The 20,451-nt window shown below is 41.0% G+C and overlaps 1 protein-coding gene across 3 annotated transcripts in view; it reads left to right on the forward strand.

Annotated features, from left to right (window-relative positions):
• The window catches only part of CUL3 (cullin 3), a 116,643-nt gene extending 96,850 nt beyond the window's left edge, over positions 1 to 19,793 (forward strand). For all 3 annotated transcript variants that reach the window (XM_039488153.1, XM_039488154.1, XM_039488155.1), the window contains 4 exons: positions 5,042 to 5,176; positions 12,098 to 12,284; positions 17,716 to 17,861; positions 18,809 to 19,793. In XM_039488153.1, the coding sequence (XP_039344087.1) occupies positions 5,042 to 5,176; positions 12,098 to 12,284; positions 17,716 to 17,861; positions 18,809 to 18,940 (600 nt within the window). In that variant the 3' untranslated portion in view covers positions 18,941 to 19,793. The remainder of the gene's footprint in view (positions 1 to 5,041; positions 5,177 to 12,097; positions 12,285 to 17,715; positions 17,862 to 18,808) is intronic.
• Positions 19,794 to 20,451: the final 658 nt, after the last annotated feature.

Raw genomic sequence — 20,451 nt, forward strand, 5'->3', positions numbered from 1 at the left:
TCTTCTCAAAGAAGGAGATCAGGTTGGTCTGGCACGATCTAGCTTTTGTAAAATCATGTTGTATTGTATCCCAGTTACCGTTCACCTCTGTCCTTAACCACTTTCTCTTTCAAAATTTGTTCCAAGACCTTGCATACAATTGAGATCAAACGAACAGGCCTGTAGTTTCCCGGATCACTTTTTTCCCTTTCTTAAAAATAGGAACTATATTAGCAATTCTCCAGTCATAGGGTATGACCCCTGAGTTTAAAGATTCGTTAAAAATCCTTGCTACTGGGCTTGCAATTTTATGTGCCAGTTGCTTTAATATTCTTGGATGGAGATTATCTGGGCCCCCCAAATTAGTCCCATTAAACTATTTGAGTGTGGTTTGCACCTCAGATGTGGTAATTTCTACCTCTTTATCCTTGTTCCGATTAGCCACCCTGCCATTATTTCTAAGCTCTTCATTATCCTTATAAAAACTGAGCAAATATTTGTTTAGGTGTTGGGCTATGCCTAGATTATCTTTAATCTCCATCCCATCCTCAGTGTTTAGCAGTACCACTTCTTTCCTTGTTTTCTTTTTCATTTTTATGGCTATAGACCCTTTTCCTATTGTTTTTAATTCCCTTTGCAAGGTCCAACTCTGTTTGGCTTTTGGCAGTTCTCACTTGATCCGTATACTTTCTGACCTCCAAGAGAGAGCTTTCCTTGGTGATCCATCCAATCTTCATTACTTGTAGGCTTTCTGCTTTCTCTTAATCACTGGTTTGAGATGCTTGCTCATTCAGCTTGGTCTGCAACCCTTCCTTATGAATTTCGCCCCCCTTGCTCCGAATGCGGGCTTCAGATAAATTTGCAGAAACTGACTTAGAGTAAATCCAAGCCTTCTCCACATACAGATCCTTAAGTTCTTCGTCCAGTCCACTTCCCTAACTAATTCCTTTTTTTTTTTTTAAGTTAGTCCTTTTGAAATAAAGGACCCTAGCTGCAGACCTATTTGTGTTTATCCTTCTGTTTAGTTTCAACTGAATTAGCTCATGATCACGCAAACCAAGGTTTTTCCCTATAACCTCACTTCTCACCAGTACCAAATCTAAAATGGCATCACCTCTTGTTGGTTCAGCATCTATTTAGTGAAGAAATCTGTCCTCTGTCACATCCAGGAAAATCTGGGCCCTACTATTATTGGTAGCACTTGTCTTTCAGTCTATATCTGGGAAGTTAGTCTCCCATAACCACACAATTCCCCATAGTATTTATTTCATTAAAAACATTAAAGAGGTCTCTATCCATATCCATATTGGATCTTGGGGGTCTGTAGCATACCCCAAGCACCAGCCCAGTGTTTCTCAGACTGGAGGTCCTGACCCAAAAATGGACTGCAAGCCTATTGTAGGAGGGGTCGCAGTATTGCTACCCTTACTTCTGTGCTGCCTTCAGAGCTGGTATTTCCAGCCACCCAGCTCTGAAGGCAGCGCCGCGACCAGCAGGGCACAGAAGTAAGGGTGGCATGGTAGTATGGTATTGTCACCCTTACCTCTGTGCTTGTGTCATCAGCTCTGTCTTCATTGCTGGGCGCCCGGCCAGAAGATGCTGCTTTCCAACTGCCCAGCTCTGAAAGCAGAGCGGAGAGGGGTGGCTGCTGGACGGGTGCCCACATCTGAAGGCAGCACTTCTGACAGCAGCAGTGCAGAAGTAAGTATGGTATGGAAGGGGTGTCATCACTTCTTTGGGGACGGGGGGGCTCATCACAACCTGAAATATTTTCAGAGGGGGTCCTAGTTTAAAAAAAAAAAAAAAAAAAAAAAATTTTTTTGAGAAACCCTGCACTAGCCCTAGGGAACAGCTAGTAGCTTTCTTCCCCAAAGTGATTTTGGCCCAAACAGACTCTTATCCATTCCATCATTCCTAATTTCTTTACAGTCTATTTCATCATTAATATACAATGCTACTCCACCATCTTTGCCTTTATTTCTCTCTTTTCTGAACAGCACATAGCCTTCAATACCTGTACTCCAGTCATGACTGCTATTCCAACAGGTTTCCGTTATCTCTAGAATACCTGATTTCACTTCCTGCACCAGTAGTTCTAGTTCCTCCATTTTGTTACCCAAGACTCTTTGCATTGGTGTACAAACATCCTAATTGTTGCTGCTTGGTTTCACCCACATTTCTCACCCAATTGGGTATAGTCATTCTACTCCCAGTATCGCTTACCTGACTGTTAGCTTCTTTGGTATCGGCACTATCCTTTCTTACTTTAACTTTCAGAGGGAGGAAAATCATCAGGTGTGGAGATTACGTACGCATCGCCCAACCATCTCTCCCAAGTTAATCAGTTGTGCCAGCCTTCATCTCAGAAGTCTACTTTTCTCCCTATTCAGGTGGAGTCCATCCCATGAGAACAGTACTCTGTCCATGAATGCCTCCAAGTGGTCAAACATAGAATCATAGGACGGGAAGGGACCTCGAATGGCAATCTAGTCCAGTCCCCTGCACTCATGGCAGGACTCAGTATTATATAGACCACTCCTAACAGGTGTTTGTCTAGCCTGCTCTTAAAAATCTCCAATGATGGAGATTCCACAACCTCCCTAGGCAATTTATTCCAGTGCTTAACCACCTTGACAGTTAAGAAGGTTTTTCTAATGTCCAACCTAAACCTCCCTTGCTGCAATTTAAGCCTATTGCTGCTTCTCCTATCCTCAGAGATTAAGAACAGATTTTTTTTCCCCCTCCTCCTTGTAACAATCTTTTATGTACTTGAAAACTGTTATCATGTCCCTTCTCAGTCTTCTCTTTTCCAGACTAAACAAATCCAATTTTTTTCAATCTTCCCTTATAGGTCATGTTGTCTAGACCTTTAATCATTTTTGTTGGCCTTCTCTGGACTTTCTCCAATTTGTCCACATCTTTCCTGAAATGTGGTGCCCAGAACTGGACACAATACTCCAGTTGAGGCCTGAGTAGCGTGGAAGAATTACTTCTCGTGCCTTGCTTACAACACTCCTGCTAATACATCCCAGAATGATGATCGCTTTTTTTGCAACAGTGTCACACTGTTGATTCATATTTAGCTTATGGTCCTCTATGACCCACATCCTTTTCCACAGTACTCCTTCCTAGGCAAAAGCAACAAAGAATCCTGTGGCACCTTATAGACTAACAGACGTTTTGCAGCATGAGCTTTCGTGGGTGAATACCCACTTCTTCGGATGCCTTCCTAGGCAGTCATTTCCCATTTTGTATGTGTGCAACTGATTGTTCCTTCCTAAATTGAGTGCTTTTCATTTGTCCTGGCTGAATTTCATCCTATTTACTTCAGATCATTTCTCCAGTTTGTCCAGTTCATTTGCATTTTAATCCTATCCTCTAAAGCACTTGCAACCCCTCCCAGCTTGGTATCATCCGCAAACTTTTTATAAGTGTACTCTCCATACCCCTGTCTAAATCATTGATGAAGGTATTAAACAGAACCAGATCCAGAACTGATCCCTGCGGGGTCCCATTCATTATGCCTTCCAGCATGACTGTGAACCACTGATAACTACTCTCTGGGAATGGTTTTCTAATCAGTTTTGCACCCACCTTATAGTAGCTCCATCTAGGTTGCATTTCCCTAGTTAGCTTATGAGAAGGTCATGTGAGATGGTATCAAAAGCTTTACTAAAGTCTAGATATACCACATCTACCGCTTCCACCCTATCCACAAGGCTTGTTACCCTATCAAATAAAACTATAAGGTTGGTTTGACAGGATTTGTTCTTGACAAATCCATGCTGACTGTTACTTAGCACCTTATTATCTTCTAGATGTTTGCAAATTGATTTCTTAATTATTTGCTCCATTATTTTTCATTATGTAACATGCCAAAGCCCACCCTATAGCACTACTTCCTAAGCCATTTGTTGATCATCATCATCATCTTATCTCACCTTCATTCTCCTCCTCTAGGGACAGGTAGAATCCCTGAGCCTCCATTTCCTTAAGCATCTTCCCCAGTCTGCCATAGTCTCCCTTGATTCATTCCAGCGAGAATCTAGCTGTATTATTTATTCCCACATGAAGGCCAATCATTGGATTCTTTCCTGCTCCCATTAGGATCCTCTTCAGCCTCAGATCCATATCCTGTATCTTAGCTCCCAGCAGGCAGCAGACCCTTCTGTTCTCCAGATCAGCTCAGTGACAGGCCTGTCTGTTCTTCTTAGTAGGGAGTCCCCAATCAGATAGCCCTGCTTTTTCCTGAGGATGGTGTGATTCTCTGGCCTTCCTTCTGTTCCTTCTGGCTGCAAGTCCTCTTGTCTTTTATTCTCCCTTGCAGTCTTCTCTGCATCAACCTGTATCTTCCTGCGGCTCTGGGAATCTCCATCGATTCTTCCCCTCTTCTTATAGGACTAGCTGTTCTTCCTTGCCCTCCCACCTTATTTTGGCCTGTGACTCAGACCAAAGTGAAATTTCTCTGCAGTTGTTACATTGGAATTAAGGTTTTAAAAAAATTTTCAAGGCAAACCTATTGTTTCATAATGCCACTATTGTCAATTACACTTTTCAAATATATAGAAAGCTTAAAGTTTAAATTATACAAACAAAACAAGTAAATTTCATTTGTGGGAAATGGGGAGTAGTAAGCGCTGGAGAGATCAGTATTGGAAAGCTAAGCAAAGGTTAGAAAGAAGGAAGAGAGTGTATGGTACATGGGGACAGAGAAGATAATCCAAGTGTAACTGCAACATAAAAAACATAAAGGTGGGATTAGGACACACCCACAATATGGATTACTAGGAGAAGTTTTGGAACTGGCCTGATTGGAGCAAAGGGACAGGGATTTTCGCTGCAGCAATTTTGATAAATTGGTAAGCAGGAAGATCTGAAGAGTATATTAAAGTAGTTAGGCAAAATTAGAACCAAGCATATACTACTCTGGGACTTGTGGATTTAAAATCTCAAACTTAATATTGCTTAAGCATAGTTCTCCATTTACTACATAAAAAGCTTAATCAGGAGATGAAAAAATATTCCTAAAAGTGATTTCATAACTTCTTTTAAATTCAAACAGGAAGATGGCTCAGAGGTTGGTGTAGGAGGTGCCCAAGTAACTGGCTCAAATACAAGGAAGCACATATTGCAAGTTTCCACTTTCCAGATGACGATACTAATGCTCTTTAACAACAGAGAGAAATACACGTTTGAGGTATGATTTGTGGCTTTCTAAGCTGACTTTAAAAAAATGTTAAAATGTATTGTGCAGATAGATGCAGAGCATATGTAGATCTATGGTATTATACATAAGTTGTGTAGGAAATCGTGACCTATGTACAAAGATCTTTTGATGCCAAGGGAATATACCTCATTCGTCCCTAACACCCTTAACCATTTGTTTCCTTTAAAGGTGTTGAAAATTGGCTGATTGCCTTAGTCATTCTCTAGTCCAGAAACTCAGGATTTAGAAGTATATACCTTTAGACCCCAGCTGCGTATAGGGAAAAGATATTCTGCACAGCAGTATAAAATACTGTTTTAAGACTTAAGTTAAAAGGCTTTAATTCAGTATAGCCAGCCAGTGAAGATGGGGCCCAAATTGTTTTGGGTCCATTTATTTAAATACTCGAGGATCCACTTGTACCTAAAGCATTACAAAAACTGATTTCATTTTGTTTGGTCTTTTTTTTTTTTCTTGAAGAAATCTTTATTCTTGATACATGTTTCATATTCTGAGTTATGAAACCTCGGAATAGGAAGAATCTGCCTTTATTTGATTGCTGAATAGTAGTTAATATATTCAGCACCAGTAAAATAGTGATGCTTTGTTCTGTTGACCTCATGATGTGCTATGATAGCATGACTTTGCAGATAGTAAGTGCATGCATTCACAAAAGCATAAGATTGCCAGAACATAGATCAGTGATGTGTAAGTGCTTATGCAAAACACAAAGGTTGATAGACTTACTTTATTTTTCAGTTGCCTTTGCAACTACACAAGGTTTGCTATTCCTTATCTATTACATTCAAGAATACCTCTGAGAGCATTCTGCACCAAAAAATTAGAAATTCTGCGCACAGTATTTTAAAATTCTGCAAGTTTTATTTGTCAATAAATAAATGCAGAGACTCCAGCATGGCAGTGGGGAGCACAGGCCACTGGCTGCATGAAGGTGGGAGATCACTCTGCAGCCCTCCAGCTCCTATCCCCGGGACATGGACTCAGTGGCGAGGCTGCACCCGACCCTTATACAGCACAAGGCCTGGGCCTACCCCAGAAACACCATGGGGCCTTCCCCTCTGCGCCAGGTGCACCAGGTGTGGGGCAGGCAGTCTCAACCAGGAAGGATCCAAGTGTGAGTGGATCCAGGTGTGGCGTGAGAGGATTCTGTTTGGGACAATCTGAATGCAAGCAACTCAGTGGGGGGTCTAGGTGTAGGGGGGATCTGGATGCACAGAGGCTCATTGGGGGGGTTCCAGGTGCAGGGGCAATGGGACTCTCCAGGGGCTTCCAGGTGAAAGTGGTTGGGGCTCAGCGGAGGAGTCTGGGTGCTGGGGGGTGAGGCTTGGTGGTGTAGGGGTCTGTGTGCAGCGGGTTGGGGGTCAGTGGTGTGGAGATCTGGATGAGGGGGCTCAGGCTGGTGCAGGGAGTGGGGCATCAGGGTGGGTGTTTGAGTGCAGGGAGTTCAGTGTGGGGTAGTCTGGGTATAGAGTGGGGATCCAGAGGCAGGGGGTCTGGGTGCAGGGGGCTTGAGGTTCAGGGGGATGGGGTTTGGGTATGGAGGACTAGGGGAGTTCTGGATGTACCGCGTGAGGCTTGGCACGGGTGTCTGGGTATCGGAGGTCTGGATGCACAGGGATTGGGTGGACGGGGGAGCAGCTTCCCATACAGTGACCCTTCCCCCCCACCCCCCACAGTTGAAGAGCTTTGGAGGCAGGCAGCAGTGGTGGATACTGCGCTTTCTGCATCTGGAGGTGGGTCTGACACAGCCCCAGCAACTCTTCTCCTGCCTGGAGCCCAGCAGCTGATTCCAGCTCATGGTAGGAGCCACTGGCTGGGGTGTCCCCAGCCCTGTGGTGATTTACCGTGTTGCCGGCTGCTCCGGGTACGTGAATCGATGTACCTACGCTGCTGCGGAGTGCTACGTGACCGCTCTTGCAGCTTCCCTTTGCTTCCCTATCAGAAAGTCATTTTTCTGCGTGGGACATGAATTCTGCGCACATGCAGTGGCACAGAATTCCCCCAGGAGTAACAAGTACTGATTGGAGAGTGGACAGGTAGAGATCACCACAGCAGCCAAAATGGACAGTGAGTTCTAGTTTTTAGATTGTCTTCTATAGACTGTTGATTTAACAGTGCTGTCCCCACAAACAGTGGGAACCTGTTGAGGCACTGGGGTGGGCGGGCATGGCCCTGCCCATTGCTAAAGGCTTTGAGCATAAAGGGGAGGAGCCACCAAACCCAGGCATCAACTAAATCCTGGGGACAAGGAGTGCAGGTCACAGGGATGAAATAAGGGACCCAGGGGGAGACACCAAGCAGAGAATCCCAGACAGCGACCCTTGCCCCTCGAGGCATCCAGGGAGTCAGTGGACACCACCCAGAGAAACTCTGCCCAGAGACATGACTTAAAGAGCGATCAGAAGTAGGCCCCACAGTCATAGAGCACCCTCCTGTCCAGCTTCCTTTTCTAATGTGATGGATGGCCATCTTGGCCAATGTCGGGAGAAGGTGAACGAGGAAGTCTCATCACTTTGTGGGGTCACGGTCTATTGCTAGCCAGATCCCAAGTGAAGGGATAGAGGCCACTGCAGTTTCACACTTAGATTGACTTGAAGTGATTTCTTCTATCTTTTGATGGGGGTTAGGAGATTTTTTGCCCCGTTCCAAAATAGCCAGGAAATTGCTTGGTATGTGTAAAATCTCATTGTGGTATGCCAGGGCTTCTCCCCAGCTTCCAATCGTATGCTGCCACACCGAATGCTTTAAGAAGGCTTATTGTCCAAACATAAGTGAATAAAGCAAACAGAAATAGTCCCTTAGCTCACCCTTGTCCTGGGTTTCGTGGTCTCCCCTCCCACAGTCTCTGGTGATCCTGGTTCTTGCAGCTTCCCAGTCCCAGCCAGCTCTGCTTCATTTCTGGAACACCAGCACCAGGGATAACTTCCTGGTACCTGGCCCTTTGCTCCACAGAAATTAGCTCCATTTCTCAGACCCAGCCTGTCCCAATAACTTATCCCCTCCCTGCCCTCTGATAGGTCTGTATAGACCCAGGTGTAATCCTACTTCCTTTAATTGGTGCATTTGGGCCCACCTACCCTGATACATGGGAGCTGGTTCTGGTCTACTCACAGGGACCAGCTACCCTATGACACTCTATAGACCTTCGAGTGACCCAGCTCCCATATGCAGCATTCTGCTTTCAGCACTCTATAAAGTCAGTACTGTAAAGGATACAGTAGTAGAATATAACGCTGAAGAAGTTCAAGTAACTTTTGTGCTGACAATAAGCAGAGGCACCAACAAAAAATTATGCCTTTGCAAAAGAGGAAGGAATTTTGTCTAATCAGGCTTCTGTTCCCAGCCCTGCCACTGATAACTCTAACTTTTAAATTTCCCTAAGCTCTTAGCCCCATTTTGGATAAGTGGTAACTAAAGCAAATACACCTCTACCCCGATATAACGCAACCCGATATAACAGAGGTTCACATACGACATGGTAAAGCAGCGCTCCCACGGATCAGTGCCTCAGCTCCCAGCCACAGCGCTCCGCTTCCCGCCGCCGGTGAGTGTGGGGAGGTTGGGGAAAGGACGCCCCCCCATACTCCCCTGCGCAGCGACACGGCTGGGGCCGGGGCAAGGAAAGTGGAGTGAGCTGGCACTGTGTCGCTGCGCTTCCCGCTGCAGGTGAGTGCTGGGGGCATCCTTTCCCCAATCTCCCCGCACTCACCGGCGGCGGGAAGCGGAGTGCCGCCGCTGGGAGCTGGCAGAGTAGAGCGGCCTGGGGCCGGACTGCTCCGCTTCCCGCCACTGCCGGTGAGTGCCTGTCGGGGTGGGGTGTGTGTGGATGGGGTGGGGACAGAGAGCAGGGGGGTTGGGTTGGGGGTGGGGTCCTGAGGGTGATTAGGGTTGCGGGTCTCGGGGGGGGGGGCGGTCAGGGGACAAGGAGCAGGGGGGCCAAAGCAAGTTCGATGTAGCGCGGGGTAGAGGTGTACTTTCTCTTTTGGAGCAGTGCTGACACTTCATAGTTGATGAGGTACTATAGGAGCACAGAGTAATACCATTTAGACTTTGAGAAAAGAGTTTTGCTTTTTAATTGTTGGAGGTTCATATGTTAGGGCTTTGTGTAACTAGTTGGATATTTTTGTGAAGGGAAAAAATGGACTTATTGGTGCTTCCACATGAGAGAGAAATTTTTCTGAATAGCTTAGGGTTTTGTATTCTCTTAATAACTTATCCCATTCTTTCCAAGTGGGTTGCTCCTTATATTCAAAACTTATGTTGTTGTTTATTTCAATGTCTGGTGAAGAATGATTAAATATTTTGAAGTATATATCATCAAAAGCTTGATTTGTCCACAAATTGAATATAAACTGAAGATTTGTCCCATCCCTAACCATGTCCAATGTGAAATTCAAGATTTGATATGTATGAAATTGTTACATAATTCAGCAAAACTAGTTCATTAAAAGTTTAGTCTGACTTCTTAATTCATGCTGTTCCTTTTTTCCCCTCTTCCATGTTGGGAGAGCTTTAAAGGTTGGTGAAGCCTGTACAATATAAAATTCTTTGGCTCTGTGGATTTTTCAACCATGTTAATGTTGAAACAATTATTTAATTCCTTGCTATAAGAAAAAAACTTAAGTTGTCTGGAATTTGACACAGTGTATTGTTTGTTAGTTATTGCAGCCTATTGTGTTGTTTCCAGACACAGCTCCTTTAGATCTGTTTTAGATATGTTCAGCTGCATAATAGGTTGTAATTAGAGCTTTTCTCCCCAAAATGAAATGGCTATAACATACCAGATAACTGAAAGTAGGGGGGGAACACTTTAAAAATATCTATTTTAAATCTTAAAAAGGTATTTAAATGTCTTTATAAAAAGATGTGCATTTGTGTAAATAACATGCTGATGACTTAAACTTTGTTAGGATGCAGTAACTCCTGTTGTTCATGTTAATAGAAAAATTGTAATTCTTGTACCCTTCTTCTAGAAACCTTTCTGTACTACAAATTGCTGATTACCCTCCACCCCCACCGAAGTCAACTAGTGGATGGTGCTCATCATATCACAGCATCAAACCGTTTCTGTGATGCTTATTTAAAGGCAATTTGTGCATTTCTGAAAGACCAGATTTAATGTGATTGTCAGTTTAAGGACAAACTGTAATGTTGAGAATTAAAATACGCACAGTATGTAGTGAACCCCACCCCCCCGGGCCTGGTTAATAAGGATGTACAGCATTAAAAACATGTTCTTAATTTTAATTTTAGTTCTGTATTTCACTTTCAGTGGCAGTAGTCAGAATACTTTATTGAGGTGAAAAGTACAGCAATGATTATTGATGGATTGATTTTAATCCTTTCGTATTAGAAATCAGGGTGTTGGAACTGCTGACCTTGAGGCATTAAATTTAAATAATTAAAAAGCTTATTTACTCATCATTGTAAGTAGTTAATTTATATGGCCAAGATCCACTTCCTTTTGGTTTACTGAAGTGGTCCTGATTATGCCATTGCAATAAGGTTCATTTTTCAAGACAAAAATGATTGTAATTTAGTCTTTAAAAATGCATTTTAGCTGAAACTTGATAAATACAGGATAGAACCAAATTGGTGGTTATATTTAAATAAAACTAGAAATGAGCAAATATCCGCTCTTCATATTGGGGTGGGCTTTTTGGGTATTGGCGGGTGTAATGTGAAGGTGTTCCGCTGACACAGTCGGAAAGCACATTGCAGTAGTTCAAAACTTCTAGTTTCAAAAAAAAAAAAAAAAAATTGGAAAATGAGGATTGATGCCTCAGCTTCTAAATGGCTCTCAGTAGAACTCTCAGGAACACTGACTTTCTAAGGATTGATGCCTCAGCTTCTAAATGGCTCTCAGTAGAACTCTCAGGAACACTGACTTTCTACGCGAATCCAAATAGTGTTAACATTTTTATGAAGAAGACAGCAAAACATGCCATAGCTTATATTTCTCCCAACAAGCGACTCCGAGAGGCACTAAAACTACCGAAACACTTGATGGAAGTTTGAGGGACTTGATAGATAAGCTGATAACACTGCTTTAGAAGACTGTGCAAAGCACTGCTAGAGTATATTTGTGAAGGAATTTTTTTGCTTTGTATGGTCTAACAGTGTTTGCACTACAAATGTTTTAGTAGTTATCTCTCAAATGTCATCTGTTGTACTTTGAGCTGAGGTGGACCAGGCTGTCAGTTTTGTTCTCTTCTGAGTGTAAGGTGGAAATAAAACTAATCTTAAGCAGCTCTTTACTTTATTAGGAGTGTACTCCACAGGAGGGTGAGAAAACACATTTTTGTGAAAAAGCTGGTGCCCGGATGAGACTCATATTTGATATTTCTTGTAAGGCTGTCAGCTTTTCATGTTAACGAACTGCCTTACCTGGCTTGATAAGGTACTTTTGATAGCAATCAAGGAAATTTCTAACAGAAAGCGATGTATACTTTTTTCATTGAACTGATGATGAAGGTAACTTTGAAGCTCAGGTTTCATTCCATGAAGCAACATTGGACAGAATGGAAATAAACCCTTTTGGCTTTCTCAGGAGATAAATTGAGTGTTAACAGCTAATTATTCATTTTGTTCCTTCCATCACACTGGCAACTGTTGACTTTAAATTGTACTTGAAAAAATCCACTTTCTCTAAATCAGCCCATGTTCATCATAAGCCTTTTTGCATAGTGCTTATTTGACTATGACTAAATGAATTCTAACTTTTCAATCATCTAAAGAATCTACATATCAGAATTTAGTTTTGAGAGCCAAGGATTATCTTTTTGAGCAATCATGGGTTTTTTGCCTCCTCTTCTCCTCCCCCCCAATAAGCTACCTAACGTGTTCTGACATTAACTATAAGCTATTGATGATGTCATGGTTTTCCTTCAGGAAATTCAACAAGAAACTGATATCCCCGAAAGAGAGCTTGTGAGAGCCCTACAGTCCCTTGCATGTGGCAAACCAACACAACGAGTTCTCACAAAAGAGCCTAAATCAAAAGAAATAGAAAATGGTCATATATTTACAGTGAATGATCAGTTCACATCCAAATTGCACAGAGTCAAGATTCAAACGGGTAAGTCTGTTTTTATATTCTGCTCTCTTGTACTCCAAAAATACCTTAAGTTGTAAAAATGTTGGCATCTACGTTGAAGGTAAATGCATCACACTAGCAAAAGGAAAATATTAAGATATAAAAACTGTTGCCATTGACGAGTAGCCTGAAAGCAAAAATTTAAATGAGGAGGAAATCCAAAGCACTTACAGAAAGTAATAGTTCAGTTAAGTGGGGATGGTTTGTTTTTTAAAAAGTATGTAGTCCTCTCCAACAAGGAGAAGAAGGTGGAAGGACTGTAGCTTTTAAATTAAATTACTATTTTTTAAAACTTTCTAGGCTCTGTTCTGATTTACTTGAGAGAGAGAGACCCTCAAACTGTGGGTCGGGACCCCAAAGTGGGTCGCGACCCTGTTTTAATGGGGTCGCCAGGGTTGGCTTTAGACTTGCTGGGGGCCAGGGCCAAAGCCCGAGCCCCATTGCCTGGGGCCAAAGCCCAAGGCCTTCAGCTCTGGGCAGTAAAGCTCAGGTTACAGGCTCCCTACCTGGGGCTGAAACCCTTGGCTCAGGCAAGGGCTCAGGCAGGCTTGGGTTTTAATCCCCCCCTCCTGGGGTTCTGTAGTAATTTTTGTTGTCAGAAGGGGGTCACGCTGCAATGAAGTTTGAGAACCCCTGGTCTATCTCATAGACTTATAACTTACTCTACTGCTATGAAATTACTGATTTGTCATTTTCTTCGGTGAACATTGGGTGCTTTTCCTGGCTGTGCTAGATGTTCATCGTGTCCTTGTTCAGTCATTATTATTTAATGTGAGATTCGCTTTCCTCACTTGTGGAGTCAGGATGACTACTACTTGGGGTGGATGCACACATGTATCCCACTTAGGTGTGCACATGCCCAGCACATTGGAGCCAGTTTTCTGTAGCAGTGCCCATCAGGTTGATGCATGCACCCTGCAAATCCTTGTGGCCCCTCCTGAGGCTACAAAAGGGCACTGACACCCCTACTCCCTCAGTTCTTTCCCATGGATTGAGTTGGAGCTTGCTTTGCAGTTTTCCTAACATTTTTTCTTATGCATAGATAGCTAGTTTAGTTTCCTTATCTCTAAATAGTTAGTTAGCAGTTAATATTTGTTTAAAATAAAAAAATAAAAATCATTTAAGTTTGCTTTTTAGCCAATGTTAGTTTTGATGCTAGGCACCATTGCCATGCAGGGCTTGACAGGCTTTATGCACTGCCTGTCATGTGGGTGTATATCCTGAAGAGTTACCCCCACATGTGCTGCCCTTTCTTCTCGGCAAGGGGCACATTAAGGAGAGATGCAGTATTTGTTGCTCTTTCAAGAAAAGAACACAGATCTTGAGAGACCTGTACCTCATGGAGCAGGTTTTCAGGCTTGTCATGATGCCCTGTTTCCTGCACTAAGATAGACCCATTGTCATAAACAGATAGTTAAGGGTTAAGGTCTCTTTTACCTGTAAAGGGTTAACAAGCAGTAACCTGACGAACACCTGACCAGAGGACCAATCAAGGGACAAGATAATTTCAAATCTCTGTGGAGGGAAGTCTTTGTCTGTGTTCTTTGTTTGGGTCATTGTTCTCTCTTTGGATCTAAGAGAGGCCAGACATATTTCCAGACTCTCCAAGTTTTCCTGAAGTATTTTCTACTATTCAGTATTGTGAGTATTAGAAAGGCGGATTAGTCTTATAATTAATTTTTTACATTTGCAATTGTGTGTTTGCTGGAGAAATATCTTTATTTCTGTTTGCTGTTACTTTGATTATTCTGAGAAAGGAGTAGGGGGGGGAAGTCTCTCCAGGTTTATAAGCTAGACCCTGTATATTTTCTGTTATTCTTTCCCTCTTTATTGAGCAATGGACCTACCCTGTCATTGGTCTTGATCTTCTTGCTTCTGATGCATTTTAAAAATGTTTTCTTGTTAGCCTCTATATTGCTAGCTAGTTTAATCTTTTTTTTGTGCTTTGGCCTTTCTAATTTTGTCCCTACGAGCTTGTCTTGTTTTTTATATTCATTCTTCATAATTTGACCTAGTTTCCACTTTTTGTATGACTCGTTTTTGAGTTTCAGGTTGTTGAAGATCTCCTGGGTAGGCCAGAGTGGTCTCTTACCATACTTCCTATCTTTCCTATATGCTGAGAGAGTTTGCTCTTGTGCCTTTAATCATGTCTCTTTAATAAAACTGCCAATTTTCTTGAATACTTTTTTTTGCCTTAGACTTGCTTCCCACAGCATCTTACCTACCAATTCTCTGCGTTTGCTAAGGTCTGCCTACATGAAGTCCATTGTCTTTAAGATGCTGTTTTCCCTTCTGCCATTCCTTAGAATCATGAGCTCATCATTTCATGATAACTTACACCCAAGCTGCCTTCCACCACCAAATTTTCAACCACTTCCTCCCTATTTGTCATAATCAGTCTAGAACAGCCTTTCCCCCCGTTGCTTTGCAACCTTCTGAAATAAAAAGTTGTTTCCAGTGGATTCCAAGAACTTCTTCAGTTTGTCCTCCAGTTCAGGAAAGATCTGTGTTTTGGGGTTTGGTTTTTTTTTTTTAACCTGATGGTTTCTAGACTTTTAAAAGGGATTGTTTAATTCTTTCCCTGGGTAAAGGATGCATTTGCCACCTTGGAATCTTAATATTGTATTGGCCACTTTAATGGGCCTTCCATTTGAACCTATAGGCCACCTGTTCTTTGTGTCACCTGTGTCAGAAGACATCTTTTCTCATAGTCATTATGTTAGCCAGAAGAGTGGATGAGCTTCAGACTGTCATGGCAGGACTCCCATATATACTATGTTTTCAAAGATAATGTAGCTTTGTGGCCCCAGCCTAAGTTCCTGACTGAAGTGGTATCTGCCTTTCATCTGAGCCAGACAATATACTGACTGGTTTTCTTCCTTCAAAACCACACTTACATAAAGTTGATGAACGTATACATACTTTGTATGTAAGATGTGCATTAATCTTTTAACTGGACAGGACTAAATCTTTCAAGTTTGTCTCCTTGATTTGTGTATTTCTTATGCTGATAGAATGAAAGGTCACATCACACACAATTTCTAGATGGAATATTTCCTGTATTACTGTAGTTGATGGGGTCGCGAACACACCGCCTCCACAGAGACTGCTCACTCAATGAGAACATAAGCTAATTCAGTGGCTTTTCTGAAGGACATACCCATGTTGGATGTTCATAGAGCTGCCACTTGGCCCTCAGTTCATACCTTCACTCGTCATTACGCCATTGTGACTGCTTTGAGATCTGATGCAAATTTTGGGAAGGCTAGTCACTATTAGGGCTCAGAGTGACTTTACCTCCTAACAGTACTACTTTGTGAGTTACCACTATGTAATACACATGTGCAACCACTTGAAGAAACAAAAACTATTACTTACCTGTATTGTAACTGTTTTTCAAGATGATGTTGCATGCGTGTAGTCCACTAAACCCTTCCTTCCCTGTGCATTGGAGTCCTGTTTCATCATATTTCTGCCGTGAAGGAACTGAGGGGGATTGGGGCAGCACTGCCCTTTTATAAGCTCAGGAGAGGCCATGAATATGTGCAGGGTGCATGCAACGCCCTGACAGGTACTTCTGTAAAAAAATCTTTGGCTCCAGCATGCTGGGTGTGCTGGGAGTGGAATACCTGTGTGCAAATACATCTTGAAGAATAACAGTACAGGTAAGTAACCATTTTTGCCTAGCTCACTAAAGTTTTGAAGTTAAATTGTGAAATATGTTGAGACACTTGTATATATGGGTATGTGAGTGCAGTGTGTTAGTACTTATTATTTATACACTTCATGTATGAACTAAGATCTATCTAACCCCTATCCCACAATACACAGTGGTAGCATTTAAAAAGCATCTTAAAATATTCTGTAATTTAGAGAGATTCTTTGTACTTGTAATAGAACATATCATTGGAACTGGCAATCTCTCAGATACATTTTATGTGCAGTCACTGTACTTCTCTCATGCCAGACGTAAATATTACAGACATTTTAACCCTTTCCTAACAGTGGATGTGGACAAGACTGCAAATATCTTAAACTCAACAGTATGCCCTTGTGATTACACTACATATATGTTGTTGCATAAACTACAGTGAACTTGGGTGTCTGTAGATGGAAGCAAAATGCCCAGGTATCCATGATTTAACATGTCTACCTTGCTTAGAGTATTCTTAAGGCGGCAGAGACATAATAGCAGGTTACCGATGTTTTAGAGCACCTTAACTAGTGCCTCACATACTCCGTGGCACAAGGGGACTAAGATCTGTGGCAACACCTAAATTCCAATGGGATACTAAATTATTCTTTTACTGTGCAATTCTCTTATTCTCATCACCCTTTGCACAACATAAACAAGTACAATTATAGCTCTTAATTGAAAATACCCATTGATGCAAAATTCATACAGTTATTTTCATCAGAGGTTATATTTGAGTTTTGGCCTCTTGTTTTCTAGGCTAGCAGCACAGCAGAACCAATTCTTGACTCCATGAGAGGATACATCTTGCAGCATTCTCTAGTGAACAACTGAAAAAAAAGGTTCTTTCTATCTTTAGCCAGAGGGAAGGCTGCCATGATGTTCAGGGGTTTTGAGTGGGGAGAGTAAAATGAGAGAAGAGGACATCTAGAAGCTAGAAGACTCCTATTCAAAAGCAGGAAACATTGAATTTGTGTATGGGAGAAGAGGTGCCCAGAAAATAATAGTTGTAGGGGGAGAGAGACTGGAAGCAAGGACAGAAATAAGAAATTGGCAATGGTAGAAAATGCACAAAATCCAAAAGGGGCAGAGAACAAAGTGAATAGGTTGATTTGGAATTTTTCTTTTGGCTAATTATCTTCAGCAGTTTGGTTTGGAAAGTAAACTTGTAAATACAATTCTGTCTCTTTCCTTACTATGTTGCAATTTCCACTGTAATTGAAACCTCTCCTTAATTGAAACAGTCTCCTGACAAGCAAAGGAAATAAAACCCAACTACACTGTCAGAATTGTTTTCTTTGACACACACACTCTAAATTATGTGCAATTTAATAAGAAAACACTGTATATAACCTATAGCTTCAAAGTTAATTTGGCAAAATCTATGTAGTTTTAAAGAGAAGAATCTTCAATATGACAGTAGCCAAAAAAAGTTTTGCAAACAAAGTTCAGTACTGTTTGAAAAGCAGAGAAGTTTACGACATTAAATTTTAAACAGTAAATAGCAACTGACAAAATAGTAACACATACCTACACATGCATTGATTGCTATGTATGTCTGTCTGTCTTGTGGCCACATTTCATTAAAAAACACACTTGTAAATGTCACAAACCAAGAAACTTAATTCCACTGTGGGTGAAATTAAATTTTGTGCATATTAATGTTATTGAAATTAATAATATTGACTTTTGCTTAAGGTGTTTCATCTTCTCTTTTAGTTGCTGCCAAACAAGGGGAATCAGACCCAGAAAGAAAAGAAACAAGGCAGAAAGTAGATGACGACAGAAAACATGAGATAGAAGCTGCTATAGTGCGGATAATGAAATCTAGAAAGAAGATGCAGCACAATGTGCTAGTAGCAGAGGTAACATCACATATAGTATTGACGTGGTTAAGAGGTTAGGAAAGGGCACATCTTAGATTTCTCTGTCAATTCTTACTCTTTTAATGTAGCAAAGTTACAAGGCCTTATCAGCTGTCAGATTTTTAAACTGATTCTAGAGAGACTTTATATTTTTATCTCATACCTCTGGAAGCATAGATGTATTTAATTCCTTTAGTTCCTATTATGTCAACCAGATGTTTATAGTACAGTGGTTTATAACAAAAAACAGTAAATTGACTACAAAAGGTTGATATCCTGTATTGAACTTGTAAATTGCCAACCATGGGGTCTGATGAGCTGCCAAGGGGAGTGAGTTTCAAAGAGTGAACCTTTTGTAGGGAGAGTCCTGACACTCATAGTTACTAAATTTGAAGGCTGCACAGACAGCAAATGTCTCCAACCAGTTCTAACTGTCATGATGGGTGTAGGTTGAGAGACTTCATGATAAATACTCAATTGCACTAACAAGTGAGAAAGCTGACAATGAGGAAATTTCAGCAGAGTTCATGCCAACCATTCTTCTGGGTATAAATTGATTGGCTGCTGGTGTGAGGAAGGATGTTTTCTCCCGTGTGTCTAACTACTTAATTGCCTGCCCTGGTGCATTATTAGGTTTCTGTCTTTCTCTGAAATATCAGCTATTGACAGTAATGGAGGTCGAATATTGGATGTGATGGACCAGTGGTACAGAAATAAAAAACAAATTTATTTTTATATGGCTCAATCTAATTTCTAGTACAAACTCAATTTTTTTTCACTTGGTTAGTACCTGAAGTGTGCAGCTGGCCATGTAAACTTTAAAGGTTACACCCAATCTGTTTTAACAAATGCTTTTTATGATTATTTTTAGGGTGCATTTGTGTTGTGCAGCCTAACGCATTATCATCTGCAATATAGCATTAATTGTTCTTGTTTTTATGTCCTAGGTAACTCAGCAGCTGAAAGCTCGATTCTTACCAAGTCCAGTTGTTATTAAAAAACGTATTGAAGGACTTATTGAGAGAGAATATTTGGCACGAACACCTGAGGATCGCAAAGTATACACTTACGTAGCATAAAATGCGTTCAGCAAATTTGATTTATTCTTGGACTATACTCTCCGCATGAACTGGGAAGTTCTTTTAAATCATTAAAATTAAAGACGACCATCTCTTCTATTAAATTACAATACATGTTCTAGACCATGCAGATCAAGCCTTTACTCCTTTTGAGAGTTTTCAACATCAATTGATTGAGCTTCAGGCTTTTCAACGTTATCCCTGTAGAGATCATTCTTATAATTCCTCGGGAAAATGTGAACGTGCTGCGTTTGTTTTCAAAACTGTATGAAAACAGAAAAAATAAACAAATTTAGAAAATACAGCTCATTAAAAATAAAATTGTTGGAATTTCATTTCCCCAAATCTTCAGTGTTGATGTAAATGTGTTTCTGTAGTGTTGCTTAGCACTTTGCGCATTGTATAAGTTGGGTTCAAAAACAACACAACTGGTAAGACAGAATTCCCGGTTATATTGCTCTGCTTCAGACATTTATTTAACTAGCCATGTTTAATTTAAATATTTGGTAAATTTATGAAGACCCAAGAATACAATTTTAGCATGCTTCACTCTTCCAGCTGCACTCATTATTGTTCTGGCAATATGATCAGGAACCTTTTTGGGGCTCAGTAAAGACCGTAATAATTTTGGCTTTCCCTTCTGTAATTTGAGTTCTTCCAAATTAAGTTCTATATTGATTAGGTTTGTTCTGGTTTCTTTATAGGAAAAAGGAAAAGGTTTTAGTGTGTATAAACTGTATAATAATTTTTGCTGTTGTACTCACTGCTGATAGTGGATTGTACAGGGCGATGTTTTTATTTCACTTAATGTAGACACAATAAATTTAAAATAAACGGATTTAGTGTACACAAACCACTAATTCAGTTGTTTTAGAGCACAGGGAGTACAATTTGTTGAACTAAATACTGCCCCTTGAAGAAACGCACCAAGACTACACCTTGTTTATTAATGTCATGACCGACCAGAAGGTTTCCCCCCTTAAGTACGTATTTTAGGAGATTAAAGTGAAGCCATTGTGCACTATTCATTGTTTTAAAATGCAATCTGAAAATGCAATAAATATTCTTTCTTTAATCTTAATGAAATCTTCAGTTCTTACAGCAAAACTTCTTTCACATATTGTCAATGTGGTTCAAACCATGGATTTCAAAATTGTGATTCAAGGGCATCATTTTTCTTTGATAAGTCAGTTTCACTGCCTGCGGATGTGTATTGTCCTAAAGATTCTTTTGATTAAGATATAGTTTTACCATACGAACAATGTACTCTATGCAGATTCTCTGCTATAACTATGGTTTTCCCCATTTTTCATCAAGCTACTGTACTTTTATTCTCAGTTCTCCTTAATTGTGCTTTTTCACAAGAAATTTAAAAATGTAATTGGGAAAGACTGCTTATAATATAGACACCAATTTGGAGTCAAGAAACCTGGTGATGGTCATGAAGCATTAAGGTACTGCTGGTGCATTTGTTAACTGTATCTGACAAAGGTGTCTGTTCAAATATATGG

The sequence above is a fragment of the Mauremys reevesii genome, linkage group 9 (assembly GCF_016161935.1).
Source record: "Mauremys reevesii isolate NIE-2019 linkage group 9, ASM1616193v1, whole genome shotgun sequence".
Classification (NCBI taxonomy): Eukaryota; Metazoa; Chordata; order Testudines; family Geoemydidae; genus Mauremys; species Mauremys reevesii.